The 20,251-nt window shown below is 52.5% G+C and overlaps 1 protein-coding gene across 1 annotated transcript in view; it reads right to left on the reverse strand.

Moving 5' to 3' along the window:
- Positions 1-622: 622 nt before the first annotated feature.
- KLF13 (KLF transcription factor 13) overlaps positions 623-20,251 on the reverse strand; it is a 51,172-nt gene continuing 31,543 nt past the window's right edge. The window contains exon 2 of the mRNA XM_082736607.1: positions 623-6,760. Coding sequence (XP_082592733.1) covers positions 6,471-6,760 — 290 coding nt within the window. The 3' untranslated portion in view covers positions 623-6,470. The remainder of the gene's footprint in view (positions 6,761-20,251) is intronic.

Consider the following 20,251-nt stretch of genomic DNA (forward strand, 5'->3'; position numbering starts at 1 on the left):
GTCCCCAGACCCCAAGACCTGTCGCCACAACTCCGGGTTGCCATCTGTGGCAGAGTGCTTTAGGGTCAGTGCCCCCAGCCACCCCCAGGGGCGTCAGTGGCTGCAGGCAGGTCATTCTTCGGACTCTGGGCAGAGGGGCGAGGGGAGCAGATGGGCATCTGGCTGAGAGACAGCATGGTCTAAGGGGCTGTCAGAACCTCCGAGGGGATCTGGGGTGGAAAAATGGGGCTGCTGCCCTGGGGAGACAAAATGCTGGGCTTTATGGGGAGTTCAAGGGAAAGTCACTATGCCCTGCTCAGAAATCCATCATTGCTGCCACCCCAGGGCCTACCTTTCTCCTTGATGCTCTTGGGGATGGAACTGTTAGGGTGACCTTTTGGGGGGAGGAGGGTGGGAAGGGGAAAGAGTTGAGGGGTGAAGCTGTGACAAGCTAAAATCAGCTGAGTAGATGGGAGGGGATAGCCAGAGGGGCACCGACTCTGTAAAGCCTTCGATCCTACAAAGTCCCAGGTGGGTTTCTGCCCCCTCAGCCAATTACATAGAGCTGCTGAAGTTGGTCCCCTTTGATTGCTCCCCTCCCCCACCCTGGGGCTCTCCAAGGAACCAGCTCTGGCAAATAAAATAATGAATCATAAATTTTATTTCAAAATGTAAACGTCACTAAACATGCATACACGTTAAAACAATAAAATTTACAATTTAGTCATTTTTTTTCTTTTTGCATAGGACATCATTACAATATAGAATCTATGCCATACAAAATACATACAAAGTTTTATCCGAGCAAGCCAAGGCCAGATTGGGAACTGTACAACTGTAATACTTCACTGTAGTGATCCAGGAAGGATGAAACGTGGCCTTCGGAAGCATGGTGTGGTGCTGGTTAAAAAGAAAAAAAAAAGTTCCTACAGAAAAGGAAAATGTGTGCTCCATGGAAATGGTCTTGGACCCTTGGATTCTGCCTTGGGATTTTGGCAAACGGTTCCAGAGAGGCTCCATCAATGGCTTTGGATGATGAGGAAGGGGTCATTTGTGTGGGTCTGGGGGTAGCCGACTCATGTGCCCGACACACCCACACAAGGTACTCCCGGTTATGTGGGGACACAGCAAGCCCCCCTCCCCACAATGCATAGCTCCTGGTGATGCCACGGAGCCCTCGGGTTCCTCGGCACCAAGCACGTGATTCTCCAGGGGGGGATGAGAGGGAGCCCACCCGCCCCACCCCACTCCACACTGGCACCCTAACCCGGGAATGGCCGCCACACCACTCCTCAAGTGGCATTTGAGCCCAGCTGGGAAGTGGTCCCCACACACAGGGCGGGCTGGGGAGGGATCCTGCCGGTACACCCAGCCCTTGTGCTCCTGGTCAGGGCGGGGATCGGTCAACCTCCGGCCAGACTGTGGTTGTCTCGCCGGCATTCAGCTCACGTACTTGGGTTTCTACATGAGCATGTACAGCATCCTGCCAACATGTCACTAGGAAAATGCCCCTGAGCCCTGGGAAAAAGCTGCTCTTGTGGTCCACTCGCATCCCATCCTGATCATCTTTAAATAAAAGTAGTAAGGTTTTAAAGCTGCATGAGAAGGGGAGAGGCTGGGCAGAGCCAGCCAGCGGCCGCACTGCAAGTCCAACATTGCTACAGGGGGTCGGAAGAAACCAAGTAGGGCCCCTCCACCCTCATGGATCTGGGGCCACGGCTCCCACCAAACCTAATCTTCACACCAGTGAGTGGCAGGGCAGGCAGTGGGGGAAAGGCCTTGCCCTAAATGACGTTCAGGCGTTTATCAGTAGTAAGCTGGATTGCACATCCAAATTCTGGTACAAAATTCTCTGGAATGTGTCTTGGACAAACCTTTGAAGCTGAGCCTCAGAATCAGGAGTGTCAGTCACAAGAGCTGGCTCTTCCCTGGGCAAGCCTGCATTCGGCAAGTGGCCCACATCCTCGATTCTACCTTTGGAAAACATGGTCACCAGAATCAATTATGGTATCTTTGGGTAGCAAAATATGCAGGTGACCAACAAAGCATCTCTTACTGTTTTCAATGCAACCACTACATCAGACCCTTTAAACCTTCCAGCACTGTTTTTGACTGAATGACTTTTTAAAAATGGGTTAAAAAGAAAAAAAAATCAGCGCTATCTGTCCGAAGTCAAAATAATCAGGTAGTCTGGTGAACAGCCCATACCAGGAGTCAAATGACAAGGGGATGCTATTGCTCAGATCCCGCTTGCTTGTTAGGTGGCACTCCTGCTAGCTGAGACCACTGATCACATCCCTGGGGAGTGCTGCGACCCTGTGCTTAGCACCTGCTTCTGGCAAGAAAGGAGGCTGCGTCTTCTGAAGACTCTGCGCCGGGCAGCAGACAGCTTACCTGGAGACGCCAGCTCGGCCACACTTCACTTGGGACCACAGGAAGCCACCAGCCCTCCCTTCATGTCCCAACAGGTGGGCTGGGGGAGCCACCTGTGGCCTGGCTGTCCCTACCCACTGGTCTGAGCTGTGACCCAGGGTACAGTGAGATCCGGGGACCCCAGTGCCCCTGATGTTTGCACCTGGAGGCTGCACCGTGGCAAATCCTGCACCTGCCTGGTCGCATGGCCTCGGAATACAGGGTGGGCAGTGTCCTGCACCTCCAGAGCCAGAAGTGGGGGTGTGGTGGGATGCAGGTAGGGTCCCTCCAGGACTACATTCCCATCAAGGGCATCGCTGCCTGTTCCTACATAGCACCCTGTAGAAGAGGATCCTGAGGCCCTTTGTGGAAACGGCTGTGTTCACCTGTTCCTTTCTGGATGGCTGTAGGATTCCATGGGCATGTGGGGAGGGGACAACTGGCTCCCTCACATGGCTGATGCAAAGAGGGGCTTTCTTATTTGGGATGTGATCTAAACACCAGCCCCCTGATGGTTGAGTCCTGGGTCACTTTTAGGACTTTTTGGAGGAAATCCTCCCGGTGTTCAGGCAACCTTCATTTTGAGATCTCTGCCCCCTTGGCCTGTGAGAACAAGTCTGCTACAAAATAAAGGTTTCAGTTTTCACTATTCTGTCTAGGAGTCCTATGGGCTCTTCAATCACACTGAAGCCAGTAAGCATGGCCATAAACCAGAAAAATGAAAGACCCTGAAATAGACCCAGGCTGGGAAGACATTCTACATCTTAAAAGAAAATGCAGGCTGTATCAGGAGGGCCCGCTCCATTAACTACTTCCAGTGGGGGGCCCTGGGGAGTCGCTTTCCAAGGCCCACCACCCCCTTCCCCGAGCACTCGTTTCATGATGATGAGATGCCGGTGAGAGCCCATTTAAAACTTGCCTGAGGTTCACGGATCTTTCCCCCACCCTTCAAGTGAGATGAATTCTAGCCCCAGATGAGTTAGGATGGTCCAACCGGAGCTCCAGGCCAAGTGCCCAGGGATGCCAGGTGGGAATTCCCTCCAGGTGCCCTACGTCAGCTGAGCAGTGCTCCATCTCTCCGGCCAGGCCCACAGCGGAAGGACCGCACCCTGCCATTAGACCAGAACCACTTTGGGAATGAAGACACACTCGTTTGCCAAAAATAGCCAATGCCTGCATATTTCTGTTTTAAGGCAATGTTACCCTTCCATCTATCTGATGGAACAGCCCTGGGTCATTTAGAGGAAAAATTAAATTAAGTGCTCTCTTTGGAAACAGCAAACACCCGCTTTCCCTCCCCCACCCCCCACCCGCCTCTAAAACAAACCAGCTCTTCTTTTATTCCAAGATGACTGGGTTTAGAGTCCTTACTCCCCTTCCTATGTGCAGACAGATGTGGGGTTAGAAACCCTCCTTCTGAGATGCCAGTGGGCAGATCACAAGGAGACTCCTGGCTCCTCAAGGGGACAGCACTGCGTGGCCTCCCAGAGACACACGGCTCCCTCTCCCTGCCTTTCGGGGACCCGTGGACGGTGAGCACACCAAAGGACTTTGGAATAAAATTCCTGAACCTGGAATGTGAGTTCCTGAGACATGAAATGTATTCAGTGTGGCTTTCTATGCCTCACACAGAAACGACTTTGGGAGGAGCCTCCAAGGGCCTTCTGGGCCTCACTTTGGAACTGGGCACCAAGGCCTCTCACCCTCAGCACTCAGGGCGCTCTTCTGTCCAGGTCTCTATAGGATCTTCCACTCTCTCCCCCAGATCAAATGCAAGCATGGCTGTCATGCAGCCCAAACGGGGCACCGTGGCCAGGGCCAGCAGCTCTGCACCTGACCCCCCCAGCCCCGCTTGGCTTCCACCCACACCAAGAACGCTGCCGCCCAGCTTGGTACCTAACACGCCACTCAGAGGCTACCACCATGCCACTGGCCGAGCCCAGATGACTCACAACAGAATTCGCAAGGGGTACCCAAGTGTCGCAGAAAGCAGACTGTACTCTTGTGCTCACCATGGGCAGAGGGTACCAGCCTAAAGCCGGGCCAAGGGCTGTGAGCACCAGCCATGCCTGGGTCTCTGGGTCTCTGTGCTGCAGCCCACGCCATGAAAAGGTGGGGACAGAAGCAGGACGGCCACAACCAAGGCACTCTGGGCCCAGGAAGCCCATCTCTAGCCCTCTGAGGTCCCGAGGGTCATTCCTCCTCACCAAAATGAGCAGAGGTCTCTGCAAGATACCCCAGATCCACCCCAAACCCACACCCCCCACCCCAACACACACACATACGCACACACTGTCCTGGGGCTTGTATTTACACGCCCCGACTCTCAGGAGGAAGGGAAGGGAGGTGCCTGGGCAGCAGCACTGAGGTGTAACCTCCAAACGTGGCTGAGCAGCAGCACGCTGGAGCCCAGCCCAACTGCCGTGCCAGTGCTCAAAGCCCGGCCCAGCCCAGGCGGGGGCTCCCAGAGATACCACTTGGCTCTCTGTTCTTCCTCTCCCTGCAGGAGAACGCCGGTGACAGAGCCCCTAAGCCCCAACGCCCCCACGAGCAGGTGTGGGCTGGATCCTCCCGGGCAGGAGGGGACAAATGGGAGGGAAAGGGAGAAAGAAGTCCAGGGGGTGCAAAGCTCATGGAGAAGCTGGAGGTTTGCTAATTCCGAGCTGGGAACACGGTGGGTCTGAGCAAAGTATTTCCCACAACTTTCTGTCTGGCATTCCCCAGGGAGGAAACAGAATACACATTCTCCGACAGCATTTCCCTTAACATCTGCTTTACCACTCCCGAAAAGTTCCAAGTCACAATGTTCCGGTCTCTTGCTACAGAACTATCTCTGTGAAGCACCGAGCGCTGCCACGTGCACGGCCACATACACTGGGCCTCTGGCCAGGTGGCCCAACGACCTTCCCCACGGTTGCAAACAAAGGTGTCTTGAGACCAGGGCCATCCAGGAGAACACAAGAACTAGAGGCACGGAAGACACTTTCAGACGTCTCTGAAGACCAGGATTCCCAGGCTTTGTTTTACAGTCAGAGAACGTGGCTGAGTGAGAGGTCTCCATGTGCCTTCTGCAGGACACAGACGACCAGGTGTCCCTCCACAGGGCACATACCTCAGGCAGGCCAAGGGCTGGGCAAATGTGGCCCCGGGCCCCATCACATCGGACTTCAGATGGTGCACTGGACTGACCAGCCGAGACTTGCATCTCTACTCTCAGTGCTCTGAGAGGCCCCGAAATAGGCTCCTGGAGGCAGGGGGAGGGAGATAGGCAGGGCCTCCCCTGCACAAGGCAGGCATTTCTGTGGTCTCCCCAGGTGGAGTGCTTCTTTTGCCCGGTACTGCTTAAGGCATCCCTCTGAATCATCTACGTCCTGAGCCCGGCCGGGCTGCTGGGGCAGAAGCTGGCAGCTGGGAGGCCCCCTGCTTGGGAATCTGGCCTGGAAGCAAATGTCAGTGACCGTGTCTGCTCAGAAGTGACTGATCAACTGACCCACAGGCTGGATGCTGAGCCCCACCTGCACTGCTCCATCTCCTTTGTCCCCAGTGTGTTCCCGAACCTAACAGAAAACTCCAGAGTGCAAATCTATATACAGAGTAAGGCGGCAGGAAGGGGGTGTCCTCACTGACCTCGTGGAACATGTCCATCCCTGAGAAAGGGGGGGGGAGGGGTTCAACACCACTGAATCTCACCTTTGTGGGTATGTCTATTGTGCAATTTGTGGATGGTGTTTTTTGAAAATTTTTTGTTTTTTTACAAATTTACTTTTGACACCTGAGGTGAAGAAATTGTGTTGTTACTGACTTCATAAAGTTATCTCTTCTTTCTTATTACAAAAGGAAAAGACACGGCATCAGGAGAGAAAGGGCAAGCATCTGCTCATGGCTGTAGTGGGGGCGGAGTGTCCTCGGCCAGCCCTGGGGCGGGGCGCCCGCGGAGGGGTGGGGTGGGGCCCCGGGGAGGGGCAGGGCGGGGCACGGGGTGTGTGTGTGGGGTGGCCGGGTAGCCGACGGAGGGGTGGGCGGGGCGCCGCAGAGGGGCGGCCGGGGCTGTGCTGCTGGGGGCGGGGCAGCGGCCTGGCTCAGGGTGAGCTGGCCGGGCTGATGGTGGGGCTACTGGCGTCCGAACGGCTGTAGTCGCTGAGGGAGCCGGTCCGCGAGCCCCCGCTGCGCCGCTGCAGCATGCCCGGGTGGAAGTTGGCGTGGCGGCGCGCGTGCTTCGTCAGGTGGTCGCTGCGCATGAAGCGCTTCTCGCAGATGGGGCAGCTGAACTTCTTCTCGCCGGTGTGTGTGCGGTAGTGCCGGGCCAGCTCATCCGAGCGCGCAAACTTCTTGTTGCAGTCCTGCCAGCTGCAGGCAAAGGGCCTCTCACCTGTGGGCGACAGGGCAGAGCGTCAGCCCCAGCTCCTGACCCTGCCCTCCACGACAGCCCCTTCCTTTCTCCCCACCCCTAGCTGTCTTCCCACCCTCTGCGACAAACCCATCAGGGCAAAGGTGTGCCTTGCCAGTGCCCTCCAGCTGGTACCCAAGGCAGACAACAGACCTCTCCCATGAAAATGGCAGCATCTCAGGTAATGTGGCTGCAGAGCCCACGGCCCCTGGGGAGCTCAGGCCCATCTTCAGAATCAAAGACTGGTTGGTAACCAGGAGTAAAGGGTCTTGGGGCAGGAAGAGCTTTCAGGCCTGCATAGTCCAGCTGCCCCCACACTGGCCCTGGGGGAGTCACACTTCAGAGCCCCACACCTCTCAGGGCCAAGAGACAATTCCCAGACCCGAGTGCCCTACCCCCATCCTGACCTCTGCTCAGTTTCCTCATCTATAACATGAGGAGCCCAGACCAGGTAATTTTCTTCTCTTGTTGCGCCTTCTCTTATAGAAGTTCCAACAGGGCCAACAGGCAAGAGCCAGCAGAGCAGGAGAGTACAACAAGGCTTTTGCAGACCCAAGCCCAGAGACAGATAAGGGTGGCTACTCAGAACACTCCATGAGAGGGAGGTAACAAATATGTAGGCTATGATTAGAACCACTCCCTTCCCTCCTATTCCTTGCTGAGAGCAAGGAACAGTTGAGCATTTACCCAGACAAACTCTGAACCACAAGAAAAATGACATCAACTGCTCAGAGAGAGCCAGCAGGAGCTCCTGGCACCCCAGAATACAGCCCTTATGGCACCTGGGTGGCCACACAGCCACCTTTCCAACCGTTTACTTTCCCCTCCCTCCCCTACTCTGGCTCTAAAGCCAACAGCCAGTCCTTATAGCTGGCCCACCTGTGCCTGGAGGAGGAAATCCACACCACCCACCCCAAATGAGGCCATCAACCTTAAATATAAACAAACACCCAGGGATAGCCAGATGGCCAAGGAAAATCAGCAGCATGAAAGGGAAAAATCCGAGAGCAACAAAACAAAGCTTACTCCAGGGGAAAAAGAGTGAAGCCAGAAGACAGAAGAGAATGTCAACCTAAAAATTCTAATTAGTATTCTAAGAGCAATTTCAGACAAAATTCATGCATCAAGCAAACGTGATACCATCAAATGGAAGTTCAGAGAACAAAAAATTGTGTTTAAAAACTGAGAGCATTGTTGCCCAAACAAAAATTCCACAGAAAAGCTGGAAATAAACTCAAGGAAGTATCACAGAAAAACAGAACAACATCAAAAACCTCTAGAACATGTGAATGTTGCTGTGTTTTCTGTCTCCTAGTAATGCTAAAGCTAAGAGCTATGTGTGGTTGTATATGTTCTTATTGACTTTATGTGGGTTTTTTGGAGAGGGAAAGGGTGTGTGTTGGGGCGAGGGATTCAAAGTCAAGTAGGAGAGTAAACCATGATCATTTCCTAAACCTATCTAACAGTTTACAAATGATAGTTCAGAGTTACAGGGACTCAATCCTGGGGAGTGCAATATTTAACTAATTTCTGTTAAAGAAAAAAAAAAAAAAAAAAAAAAACAGGGAAAAAAGGGAGGAGAGCAAAGTACCAAAGAAACAAGAACACCGTATCTGTCAGGATCAAGTAAGACTAGTTACCACAAATGTGGGCAGGCTAGTCAGTAAAGGCTCCCGCCATGAGAAATTCTGCAATGTCAGAACACTGAATAAAAAGAGACCACAAAATTCATTAGAAAGAGGTGAGAAACAAATACCAAGTTATCTGGAAGGGAATAAGGCTGGGACACACACTAGACTTCTCATAAATCATACTGGATTCTAGATGACAAAGAGAGCGGGTCTTCATGTTTACCTCCAGCAAAAATAAGAAAAAAACAAAAACAAAAACAAACCTGAGAAGCCAGATTGATGAGCGAGAAATGAAGGGGTGTTCAGGAGAGTGAGGTAGAGACCTGGGGACCACTGAGGCAGGATTCATGGGGGGGGTAGTTCCAAGAAGAAAGTGAGTTCCATGCATCAGAGAGTATGATCAAGAGGCTGAATATACTTCAGGACACAGTGAGGGTACGTATTATTCTTTATTTAAAACAAAAAAGAGAGGCAATTAGAAACTCCAGGAAAAACAGAAGACATGCAAGAAAACTGGGGTCTAAACTGGAAGCAAACTAAAATGCTGCAAGACTCTGAGCAATCAGGGAAGAGCTCTGAGCCAAACAGTGGTCTAGGGGCTTTTTGTATGTTAAACTATTTATCTTTCACAACAACCCCATGAGGCAACAGGAGGGAATGAAATCCCTGTACAGGCCCTGGCATATGGAAGTAATCTTTTCATAGTCATGGTCATGTGAACCCTAGCACCAGTTAGTTGTCAGTGTGTAGAATCAATGTTATAGACAAAGTCCACGCAACTGACTCGGCCCCAGGAGAAAATGATTTATAAGAAAGGTAGGAACACACACATGAACAGTCAAAGGAAATGTCTAAATGAGGTTAAAGTTATAAGGATAATCAACAAAAAAATTAATAACATATCCATCAATTCAGGAAGAGGTGATGGGAAGGGTAGGAATGAGGTAAATCCTTAAATTTCATGGCAGGAAGATCATACCTACATCTAAATCTAAATCTGAAATATCAAAGAACAGTAAAAAAAAAAAAATTCACATATGTTTATTTATATCAGTAACCACCAAGACAACTAAAATCAGAGCAGTGTTGGTCTCTGGGGAGTGAAGCTGCACTGGGAAGAGGATTTTTTTTGTTGTTGTTGTAAGCTCTTCTGTGTTACATGTCTTCTTAGAACTGAATATATTGTTAGTTGGTTCTGGGGGGAAAAACCTCGTCACAAAAATGTCCGAGAAATGCTGCATGCTAAGTCCACTTTAGGAACTCTCACAATGCACGCTGGTCATTAAATGTTTGGAAAGGTCCAGAATTAAATACAATGGTTTCATTTCTGTGTCGCTGGGTGCTGAGTTCAAGAGCTCGGTGTGCCAGGTGTGAGGTTTAGACCCATCCTCACAGTTTGCTGAGTGTGGCCTCAGATAAGCATCTCTATGGAGGAGTCAAGAGTGCCTTCCCTCTAAGAAGTCCAAGTCCTAACCCTTGGAACAAGGAATCCTCGAATCCCTTTTCTTATTTGCAAAAAGGGTCTTTGTGGATATAATTAAGGTAAAGATTTTGAAATGAGATCACAAGTGACCTTAGAAAAACACAGAAGAGAAGGCCAGGTGAGGATGGAAGAACGACTGGAGCACACATCCACCAGCCCAGGGCCAGCAAGCACTGTACGGCACCCTGGAAGCCAGGAGAGACACGTGAGATGGATTTCCCCCTCCCTGCTGCCAGCAGAGCCTTCAGAAGGTGGGCAGGGGAGTGAGCTGCCAACACCTTAATCTTAAATTCTGCCCTCTAAAACACTGAGAAAGTGCATTCCTGTTGTCTCAAGCCACCCAGTTTACAGTAATCTGTTTCCAGTAATCTGTTCTGTCAGGCTTCTTAGTTTAAGGTAATCGCCCAGGAGACGAATAAACTACTCCTTCCTCCCAGTGGGGTACACGTGGTGATTCCTCGAGGTCACACACAACCAGGTCGTGGCACCGTGCCTGGCACGGGCCAAATGCTTACCTTTGAAAAGTTAAGCTGTTAGTTTTGCTCTTATCCATTATTTTTGTCACCTGTGTCTTCTCAAATTGAGGCCTGTGGTGGGAGCAGGGGAGGACCAACCCAAATTCAGACTCCCCTTTGCTTTCTAAGAAGCCCTGGGGCCTCACTGGGGGTTTGTCCTTTTCAGGGTCCTTAATGCTTACAGCTCTGGGAGGCACGTGAGGCAGGCATAGTCAGAGATGGCTCCAGTGATGTCAGGGCCGCAGAGAACTGCAGCATCCGGTGGCATGGGATGTGGTACCAGCCGGCCTGGCGCGGCAGTGGCAGAAGGGAGGGAAAGCCCAACACCACCCCTAGGCCAGCACGCGGCTCTTGGTCTGCCTAGGCGTCAGCAGCTCGGTACTTTTATTGAACACACACCCAATGTCTGGCCCTGGGGACAGGGTCCTGATGCAGACAGGGTCCTCGATACTCCATCCTTCATGCCTCTGTCAGTCCACTCCAGGAGGGCCGATGGCAACAAAGTGGCCCACCAACAGATGAAGCAGACGCCTGCAGACACCTGGAAGTTATGATTCATGCTGGTAAGGAGCGGCACCAGGGTCTGGCTGGGCTGGGGACACTCAGGCAGCACCCAGGGGCCTAAAGAGGAACAGCCAGTAAAATCGAGAACAGCTGGGGTTAAGGCAGCATGGACAGGGGGACAGAGTCACCCACGACAGTGTTTCTCATACTTGTGGAGAGGGACCCAAAGAGAGTCTGTTCATATGGGCTATATCTGTTGGTATTTACTGTATTAGAAATTAAAAGAAAAAAATTCAAACTCAAGCACACATTCCAGTAGCTGACAGAGGGATGATGTCATCACTCATCATTTAGCTTTTGGAATATTCCATTATATTCTTTTGAGAGAATAAAAGATAAATGATGTTATTATTTTGAAAATAGTTTTCCTAGAAGGGTCTTAGGTACCTACAGGTGTCCCTAGGCCTCCCTCTGAAAACTGCTCTGCTTGGGATTGGCCCCAAGGTGGTGCGACCAGACTGGAGTGGGTACCCAGCAGGTCTGGGTCCTACAGGGTGTCGGGACTAAGTGGATTCTAGCTTCCCTCCTGCTGGGCTCAAATTCTGCATCTGCTTCCTCTTGGGCACATGACAGGGAGACAGCAGGAGAACCACAGGGCCATCACACGGAGAGTGCGCAGTCTAGCTCAGAAGTGACATGGGCTCTCTTGGAACAGGAAACCTAACCGAGGATTCCAGATCCTTGAAGGGAGCTCAGCCCTCCTGCAGCACCCTGCCTGAAGCCTAATCCTGGCATCGCTCACTGAAGACCCCCTGCCCTCACTTTCCCAAGGGGGCCAGGATTGGGGCTGTGGGACTGAACGGTGAGAGGGCCTTGGGAGGGGGAAGCAGAGTGAGAGGAAGTGGGTAGAGGTCAGGTTTTGTGGGGTACAGGGTACACAGGGAGGGAGGGAAGCTAGGGAAAGGCTGGAGTCACTGTGGGGGGCTGGGGAAGAGGCCAGGCCATGCTCAGGGTGGAGGGAGGGGCCTGAGGCTGCCAGGCTGCAAGGCCAGGGGATAACTGGTCTGTACTGAGCGGGGTGCTACTGGTGTGTAGTAAGGGGGGGGGGGCAGCTGGGCAGCAGGGGCGCCAGGGCCAAGGGCTCATGGGGCACAGGGCGGGGGTTACATAAATGTTCCCTGGCGCTGCAGTGAGGCTGTGAGAGCGATTGCCTCATCTTATCAGGGAACACTGCGTCCCACATGCTCCTCTTGCCCAAGCCACAGGCCTGGCCTGGGACAGCTTGTTCCTCCCGGAAGCCGCAAGAGGCCAGACTGGGAGCACAGGGGCTTTCCTCCTTCGAGCCCCCGACTGGGCACCGAGCCCTGGGCCCTCCCCTCGCCCCCTGCTCCGCAGCCTGCAGGTGCAGCTTAGGGAGTGTGCACCATCCAGCCCCTGCCCGGGGCGCAGGCTCCGGCCACAGGGAGACTCCCTCTGGCTCTCACCCCTGTCCAAAGGGCATGCTCCCAATTAACTCAATTGCTCCAACCAGTCTGGGCCAGACTGCCAGCTCCTACAGGTGAGTGGGTCCCTCCTGGCTCCAAGAATGCCTGCACAAGGCAGTTCTTTTCTATCTGTGGGCCTCTTGGGGGCAGTCCTGGGGGTCCTTTAGCATTGGCTCCTAGTGCCACTCACAGAGCTGGGGCCAGAATCATGTCTGTGGACTAAAGCCTTTCCTGCCTGTGGCCAGTAAGTGCCCTCGGCTATTGGCCCCCTTGACCTCCTGCTGGCTCGTCTCAGCTCAACCAGCCAGGGCTCTGGGAAGCCGAGCTGAGCTCCTCTTTGTGGAAGTGAGAAGGGATAGGGTACATCTCTGAACAGAGGGCCCCAGAGAGAAGACCCATTGACGTAACGGCAGTGCCTCAGGTCCCATGAGCAGACCTCAGCGAGCAGAAGGAATCCACATGGGTGTGTGTCTGGGCAGTGACAATGAGGGGCAGAGCTGGTCAGAGTCAGAGGCAAGCACAGGGAGAGTGTGCCCCCCGCCCCGACACGCAGCTTCTCCAGGGCCCCCAGGCCCCAGCACCCAGGTCCTGGCTAGTCACTGCCAGCAAGTGGGCTGTCCCCTTTCAACAGCTAGCTCTGAACTGCGGCCACTGGCATGGGGCCACTTCCAGCTCCCCACCTTGACACTGCCATGTTTTCCCCTCCGGGGAATCCCTCCTGCTCACCCTCCCACCCTGGGGCAGCTTGGCAGTCGGCCAATCGCTGGAGCCAACCAAGGGCCAGCCTCCAAGGAAACCCAGGCTCACAGGCAGCCTCAGGGTCAGCAGAAAGGCCTGTCCCCTGTGGTGGAAAGCAGACTCTCCTCTCCTTAAGGAGGCCACTGGCTACTCAACTGATCACTGACAATGCCCACGGTTTATAGACCCCACGTGGAGCTGACAGGAGGATGCCCTGTCTCGCAGAACACCCCTGTTGGAAGCCCCTCCCCACTACAGTCGGTGCAAGGGAGGGAGGTGAGGCCCAGCAGGAGGGAGAGCTGCCACTCAGTGGGGACCCCTCTTACCCTGGGACTCTGCCCAGAGCTAGAGAGGTGCTTTCCGCATGGAAGCAGCCCCTGCAGTGGTCAGCCCCCACCACAACCCTGCACCCCCCCTCCCCAATTTGCTGACAGCTGCAGAGGCTGTCATCTTGCCTGTTTCTTCTCACAGTTACTGGAAGACTGAAGTGGGAGCACATACATGCTCATACGAGTGACACTGTTATCACCAGTTGCAGGGGGGTTGCTCCTGGGCTCCCCAGCCCCTTGAGGGGGGCTCTCATGAGCAAGCCACCGGCAAATAACCATGGTGGCAACCACTGGTTGCACATGCAAGCTCCACACCCGTGAGCATTCATCTTTGCTGGAACTGCCCCCGCCCCAGGGCACTCTGGTCTCCTGCGGCTGTAAGAACTGCACCAGTGTGGCCAATCCCTCGCTCCTGACACTGTGGCACGAGCCAGGCCGTGTGGAGGAGGGACGGGAGACTGCTGCACAGCCTGGGGGGCACAGTGGGAACAAAACCTGCCTTTCTACAACAGATGCAAATGTATTTTTAAAGTAGGCGGTTTTGGTGTTGCTTTGCTTTGTTTTGGACTGGGATAGCTTGATTCTAAAATTCCTACAGAAAAACAAACAAATAGAAACTGCAAGGAAAACAGAAAGATTGACGTGGGGGTACCAGACCACCAGATATTCCACATCTGCCACATAAGCAGGTAACAGGCCAGCGGAGAGGAGCAGAAATGCCAGAACTAGACCCCAAAAGAGCGGGGAAACAAGTATGGCATAAATGAGCATCTCAGATGGGTGGGGGGGAGAGGACCCAGGATACGCGCAAGGACAGCTAAGTAGCATCTGGAAAGAAAGTAAGGACCATGCTAGGGTAGACGTTAGACGTTCTTTCTATGCATGGAAGCCCAGTAGCCATAAATGAAAAGATGGATGAGTCTGACTACAAAAGCATAAAATACTTCTCGAAGCACAAAGGTACCAGAAACAAAGGCAGCAGATAAATGACAATCCGAGGAAAAAAATATATTTGCAGCTCATATCACAAAAGGCCTGCTCTCTGATACAGAAAGAAAATACAGAAAAGGAAAAACCAACACCCAATAGAAATACGGGTAAAGGCTATAAGACAGTAGAGAAAAAGAATACAAAGTACTCCCCAACACCTGAAAAGATGCTCAGCCTCACCTATCAGTGAGCAAATGCAAACCGACCCCCCACTGAGGTCCAACTTTGCACCTGCCAGGGGCCAAGGCGGCAGGATGCTTGCACTCCCAGCTTGCCCAGGGGAAGCACAAACTGCCCCAACCTCTACTGGGGGCCACCTGGTGAGGAGGTTGATCACAATTACAGACATGGGCAAAATTTGACTCCACAAAACAACTCCTGGGAACTTATTCTATAGACATACCTGCACCCCTACAAAATGGGATAGGTACCTGATTATTCAAGGCAGCAAAAGCCACAGAACAACTCATGCTCTTTCACTGGGGCCCATTAAATCAATTCTGGAACAGCCGCAGCACAGAAGACTGTAAGAAAGAAGTGGACTGGGCTCCTTGTGAACTGATGCAGGAGATCTCTAAAGCAGTACTATTGATATTGAGGGAGGAAAGCAAGGTTCAGAGCAGAAGGCATGAAATAGGGTACATGGCGCGTGTACGTGTGTGCATCTCCCTGTGCATGCAGCAGGATCCTCTGGGAGGACACCTAAGAAAGTCACAGCAGAGGTCACCTGGGGACAGAGCTGGGAGGGTGGAGGGGAGGTTGGGAATTTCCTTGAAAACTGCTTGCATCTCTTGGAGTTCCAAACACTCAAACGTATTTACCTATTCAAATGATGAAAAATAAGAATCCATAGCAAACTAGGAAACACTAGCCACAAAGAAGGCAAATTTTAAAACAGGAGTCAAAGAACAACATTCTCTGCCTTCCTGGCCAGGCCGACTCATACCACACGTGGCCTTGCATATCCCTCAGCAGATTCCGCAGACACAGACGATCCTGAGAGTGCCCCTTAAAATAGATTCTCCTCAGGACGGGGGGGGGGGGGGGGGGGGGGGGGGGGGCGCGGGGGGGGCGGGGGGGCGGGGGGCGGCACGGCAGGGGAGCTCCTTGGCGTAGGAGAAATCCAAAAATAGCAATGAGGTCCAATCTACCTTTCTGGAAGGTGTTCCTGGGTGTCCCAGGACTTCTGGGGCTTGAGTCCCTGGGTCACACCACAAATTGCTAGCTTTGGAGGGCGCTCCCTGACACCTGGTTGGACAGACCAGTCTGACTTAAAGGGCAAGGGAGAAGGAAACGAATGGCAGCAGACCCAGATTTGTGACTGCATGTGCCCAAGGCGCCTTCAGGCTCCTAAATACCATGCGCCTATCATTAGTGTCATTGGGTCCAGCCTCACAGGACTGGACAGTGGAGAGTCAGCCTCGGTAGATGGGTGAGGCACTTCCAGGAGAGTCCATCCACCTACCAGGACACAGGCCCCAAGTTCAAGACAGGAAAACTGGTCCCCTGGTCCCCTCTGCCAGGGACTGGGAAGAAGGTGGGGACTAGAGAACCCGTGCAGGCTTCTGGGAAAGATTTTTCTCTTGTACCAAGGGAGAGGAAAAGGAAGGAAGGAAGGGAGGGAGGGAGGGAGCACAGAGGGCCAGGCGTGTGGGGGTGGGGGAAATAGCCACAGATCAGAAAAGCCTCTGGCAGGCTGTGCTGGGCTGTGACATCTGGGGTGGCACCAAGTCATTGGCGGCCACACAAGGAAGTCTGCAGGGACTCATAGAGAAGCCAAGATGCTCCTAGACACAGACGAGCAAACCTTGAACCGACCTGAGGCTGCCCACACCACCCCCTCCCCAAAGAAACAAAACTTTTCAAGGTCAGCCACGGCCCCTGGGAGAGGGCAGGGAGCAGAGCAAACGGGTTCCCTTCCAGACACCATCTGCCAGCGTGCACCACCAGCTGCCCTGCTCTGCACCCCAAGGGCTCTCTAGGCAACCAAGGGAGGGGCCCTGCTCTGTAGAGCCTTTGGCAACCATTCTGTCCCACTTCCTTTTCCTGTGTCCCCCCCTCCCCCAGCCTTCATTTCCTCACTGGGTGGGTCTCGCCAGTGCCTCCTGGGTGGGCCTCACCAGCAGGGACCTGGCCTGACCACAGCTGCCCCCGTAGCAGGGACAATCCACAGTGCAGACATCTGCAAGCACAGAGCCTACCAGTGCACAATTTTTACTTCTGACATCTGCAAGCTCCTGGGACTCTACCCTGAGGGAAAGAAGGGTGTCGAGATGAAACCTATCTCAGAGATGGGGACTAAAGGCAGAAAGTCAAAAGGGCCTCACGAAGGCCACACACCTGGCATGGCTTGCCCTCCAAGTCTAGATTTCCCTTAGAAGGAGGACATTCTCACAGCTTTCCCCACTGTGGAGCAGGAACCGCTATGGCAAGCTGCCCAAGCTGACCTCGGCCTTTAGTGTCCTGGGAGCTGAAAGAGGAAGAGTGATCATCAAGGCCAAGGGGCCCTTCTCACAGATGAAGGCACAGAGGCCCAGCACACACACCACCAGTTGCCACCCTCGGCATCCTAGGGCCTCCAGCTTCCCAGGGAAGAGAGCTCCCCAGGAGCACGCCCAGCTTAGGCGAGCAGATCTGGGCCCCTCCGCCTACTGGCAGCCTTGGCAGGCAGCCACCAGTCCTTGTGCAGCATGTGGCCGCACCTAACGTGGGGACGAGCTGGGCAGTTTTTTCCCAAGAGGCCCTGCCCACCTGTCTGAGAAGGACTAAGCACCCCAAAGCAGTGCGCTCAAGATAACTGAGCTCAGAAGTGGCTCCTGAGGAGCATGTGCTTGTCCTCCAGACCCCGCACCTACACCTGGCCTGTTCCATGTACTAAAGCAGTCGTCCACTTCCCTCAGGGGGAGAAAAAAAACAGTCACAAGGTTTCAAACAGAATATAGCAGAACAATGTATTTTTTAAAGCAAATAAATCAGGATAAAAACAAGTAAGTCATTTTTCTATAGTCCTAAAAATGCTTTGGTTTTTGAGGTAGCTGATGCAAAAAAAAAAAAAAAAAAAGGCAGTCACTGACCTACCTTTTCTAGAACAGCTGAAGAGTGCTGAGGAACTGCTTCAGACACCCCCCGAGAGCTCCTAGGGCCTCTCCTTCAGTAGCCCAGGTCACCAGACCCACCACAGCCTCAGCCACTGGGAGCAATTTACACCCTGTGTGTTCTAGGAAAACTACATTTTTTGTTTTTGTTTTTTTAAAGATTTTTTAAAATTTATTTATTAGAGAGAGAAAGAGAGAGAGAGAGAAAGTGAAAGAATATGAGAGGGGAGAAGGTCAGAGGGAGAATTAGACTCCCCACAGAGCTGGGAGCCTGATGTGGGACTCGATCCCAGGACTCCGGAATCCTGACCTGAGCTGAAGGCAGTCAATTAACCAAAGGAGCCCCCCAGGTGCCCTCTAGGAACACTATCTTGTTCACAAAACCACCTGCAGAGAACAGGATACTAGTACTGTAAGCCAGAGGCTTTGCTCCTCAGTAAATCTGAGTTCCGTCCCCAGAGAGGAGGTGGCCCCCCCAATGCCTTCCGCAGCCAGCCCTCTCTCTACCTGAAGAAACCCACGTAGAAGGAAGAGCATTCCCAGGGCCCTTTGAGGCTCAGGGCACAAAGGCCAGCCCCTTCCCTATCACAGGACCTGCCCACTGCTTCTCATTCACATCCTGCCTCGCGCTCAACCCTGTTCTTGTGCCTAGCATGGAACAGGTCACTAGGGGGGCTGACCCTGAGGACAGCAGCCAGCAAGAAGCAGACACCCCTCTGCACTGCACCCCTCACCATCCCTCAGAGTGACCCCTTCCTTCTTCTGGTGACAGCTCTGTAGGGGTCTCTATGACCCAACACTACCTGCATCAGACAGATGACAAGGGAGGCCAGCAAAAGCTGGGACAAGCTGTTCAGGGCAGGTGTCACCCCCAATGTCACTGGAACCAGGCTTCATGTGCTGGGTAAGCAGACAAAGGAAAGGTCAGCACAGAGGCTGACTGGCTGTCCCCCTCTAAAGTCCTGGAAACCACAGAGAGGGATGCAATTGTAAGTAGTTGTATTTGCACAGACCAACCAAGAAAACAGCACCGAGCAGGTGAGCAGGAAAAGCACACACTACAGAGCTGTAAGGGCAGGAAGGAGACAAAGCCATTCTCTTGGAAAGACAGGATTCATACGTGATTGTCCTTTCTGCGTTTCTGGACTCTTCAGCTGAGCTGCTTTTTGCAGAGTGCAGCGTGTTATCTCATGAAACTGGATGCATGCGTATTTATCTGCATGTGTGTACTTACGTGTATGTGTTCTAAACCTCTGTTACAAAATGATAATAGCTCACCCAAAGTCCCGCTCACTAACTGGCCTGCTTCCACTGAACTCAGCACCTCTGGCCTCTTGTGAGGGAGTAGCACTAACTGACATGCACGGGTGCAATGTGGCTGGAAAGGTCAAAAGATCACATGCCAGAAATTTCACAAAGGTGTTTCCCCCATTTTGCTAAGGGTTACAAAACACATTTAAAAATTTCCGTTCCCAAGGTCCCATTTAAAATAGCAGTAATAAAATACTAATGATTTCTGCCAGCAGGGAGCCAGAAACCACCCTGAACAAGGGCCCTAGAGGTCCCCCACCCCCTTCACACAGACACACACAAGCACACTCACACATTCTGCCAAAGGGACATGGAGAGAGAGGTGTATCAGCTCCCATCCCCAAACACTTCCAGATTCCGGACTGGAACAGTCCACCAAGTAGCCAAATTTGCTGAGTGAACCCATGGGAGGTGCCCCAAAGCACAAACACGTCCATCTCTTTCCCATCTCTTCTGAGGGTCACATCGTTCACTGTCTCCAAAGGGAACCCAGAAGCACTTCCCCTGGGCTGACAGTGTGACTCACGTCAGGCTCCCCAACCCCCCTTCCCTCTGCAATCTCAGAGGGAGCACCCCCTGTTTGGAAAGCCAGAATGCTGTCCCCAACCCTGTTCTTGCATCTGTGATCTATGGCACATACGGCACTAACAGCAGCTGACAACTTAGGGATGACGTTTCAATTGCTCTTTTCAGAGGTTTTCTCAGACAGCAAGGACATGAGTTTGGAATCTGTGATTAAAGATTCAGGTTTATTCATTTGATAAAAATGTTCTTCATTTGAGGCTGATTGAAAATAAAGGAAACTTTATTTTCCTTATTTTATTATATAGAGCAACTGGAACTCTTGTTCATTGCTGGTGACAACGTGTCTTATCATAGCCATGTGATAAGACAGTGTGGCACTTTCTTATAAAGTTAAATACAGACTCACCATACAGCCCAGCAACCCCAGCCTTTGGTATCTACCAAGTGAACTCAAGAGCCATCTACAAATGTTTATAGCAGATTTACTCATAATCAGTGAAAATTAGAAGTAAGTATTGATTCACAAACAGAAAAAATGGTTGAGTATCAAATGCATTTTGCTAAGTCAGAGAAGCTAGATCCAGAAGTCTATGTATCCTATGACTCCGTTCATATGACATCTGCCAAAGGCAAAACTGTAAGGACAGAAAACATACCAGGGGTTGTCAGAGTTGGGGAATCAGGAAGTGGCTGACCTCAAAGGGGAATTTTTAGGGCAATGGAACTGTTCTGCCTGGTACGGGACGGTGGATACAAGACTCTTCATTGGTCAAAACCCACAGCACTGCACATCAAAGTGTGCCCTTCAACGTACACAAATTCTGAACACGTAAAGGAGGCTGGGGGATCCCGGGATGGAATGCAGACT

Source organism: Mustela nivalis (genome assembly GCF_964662115.1).
Source record: "Mustela nivalis genome assembly, chromosome: 6".
Lineage (NCBI taxonomy): Eukaryota > Metazoa > Chordata > Mammalia > Carnivora > Mustelidae > Mustela > Mustela nivalis.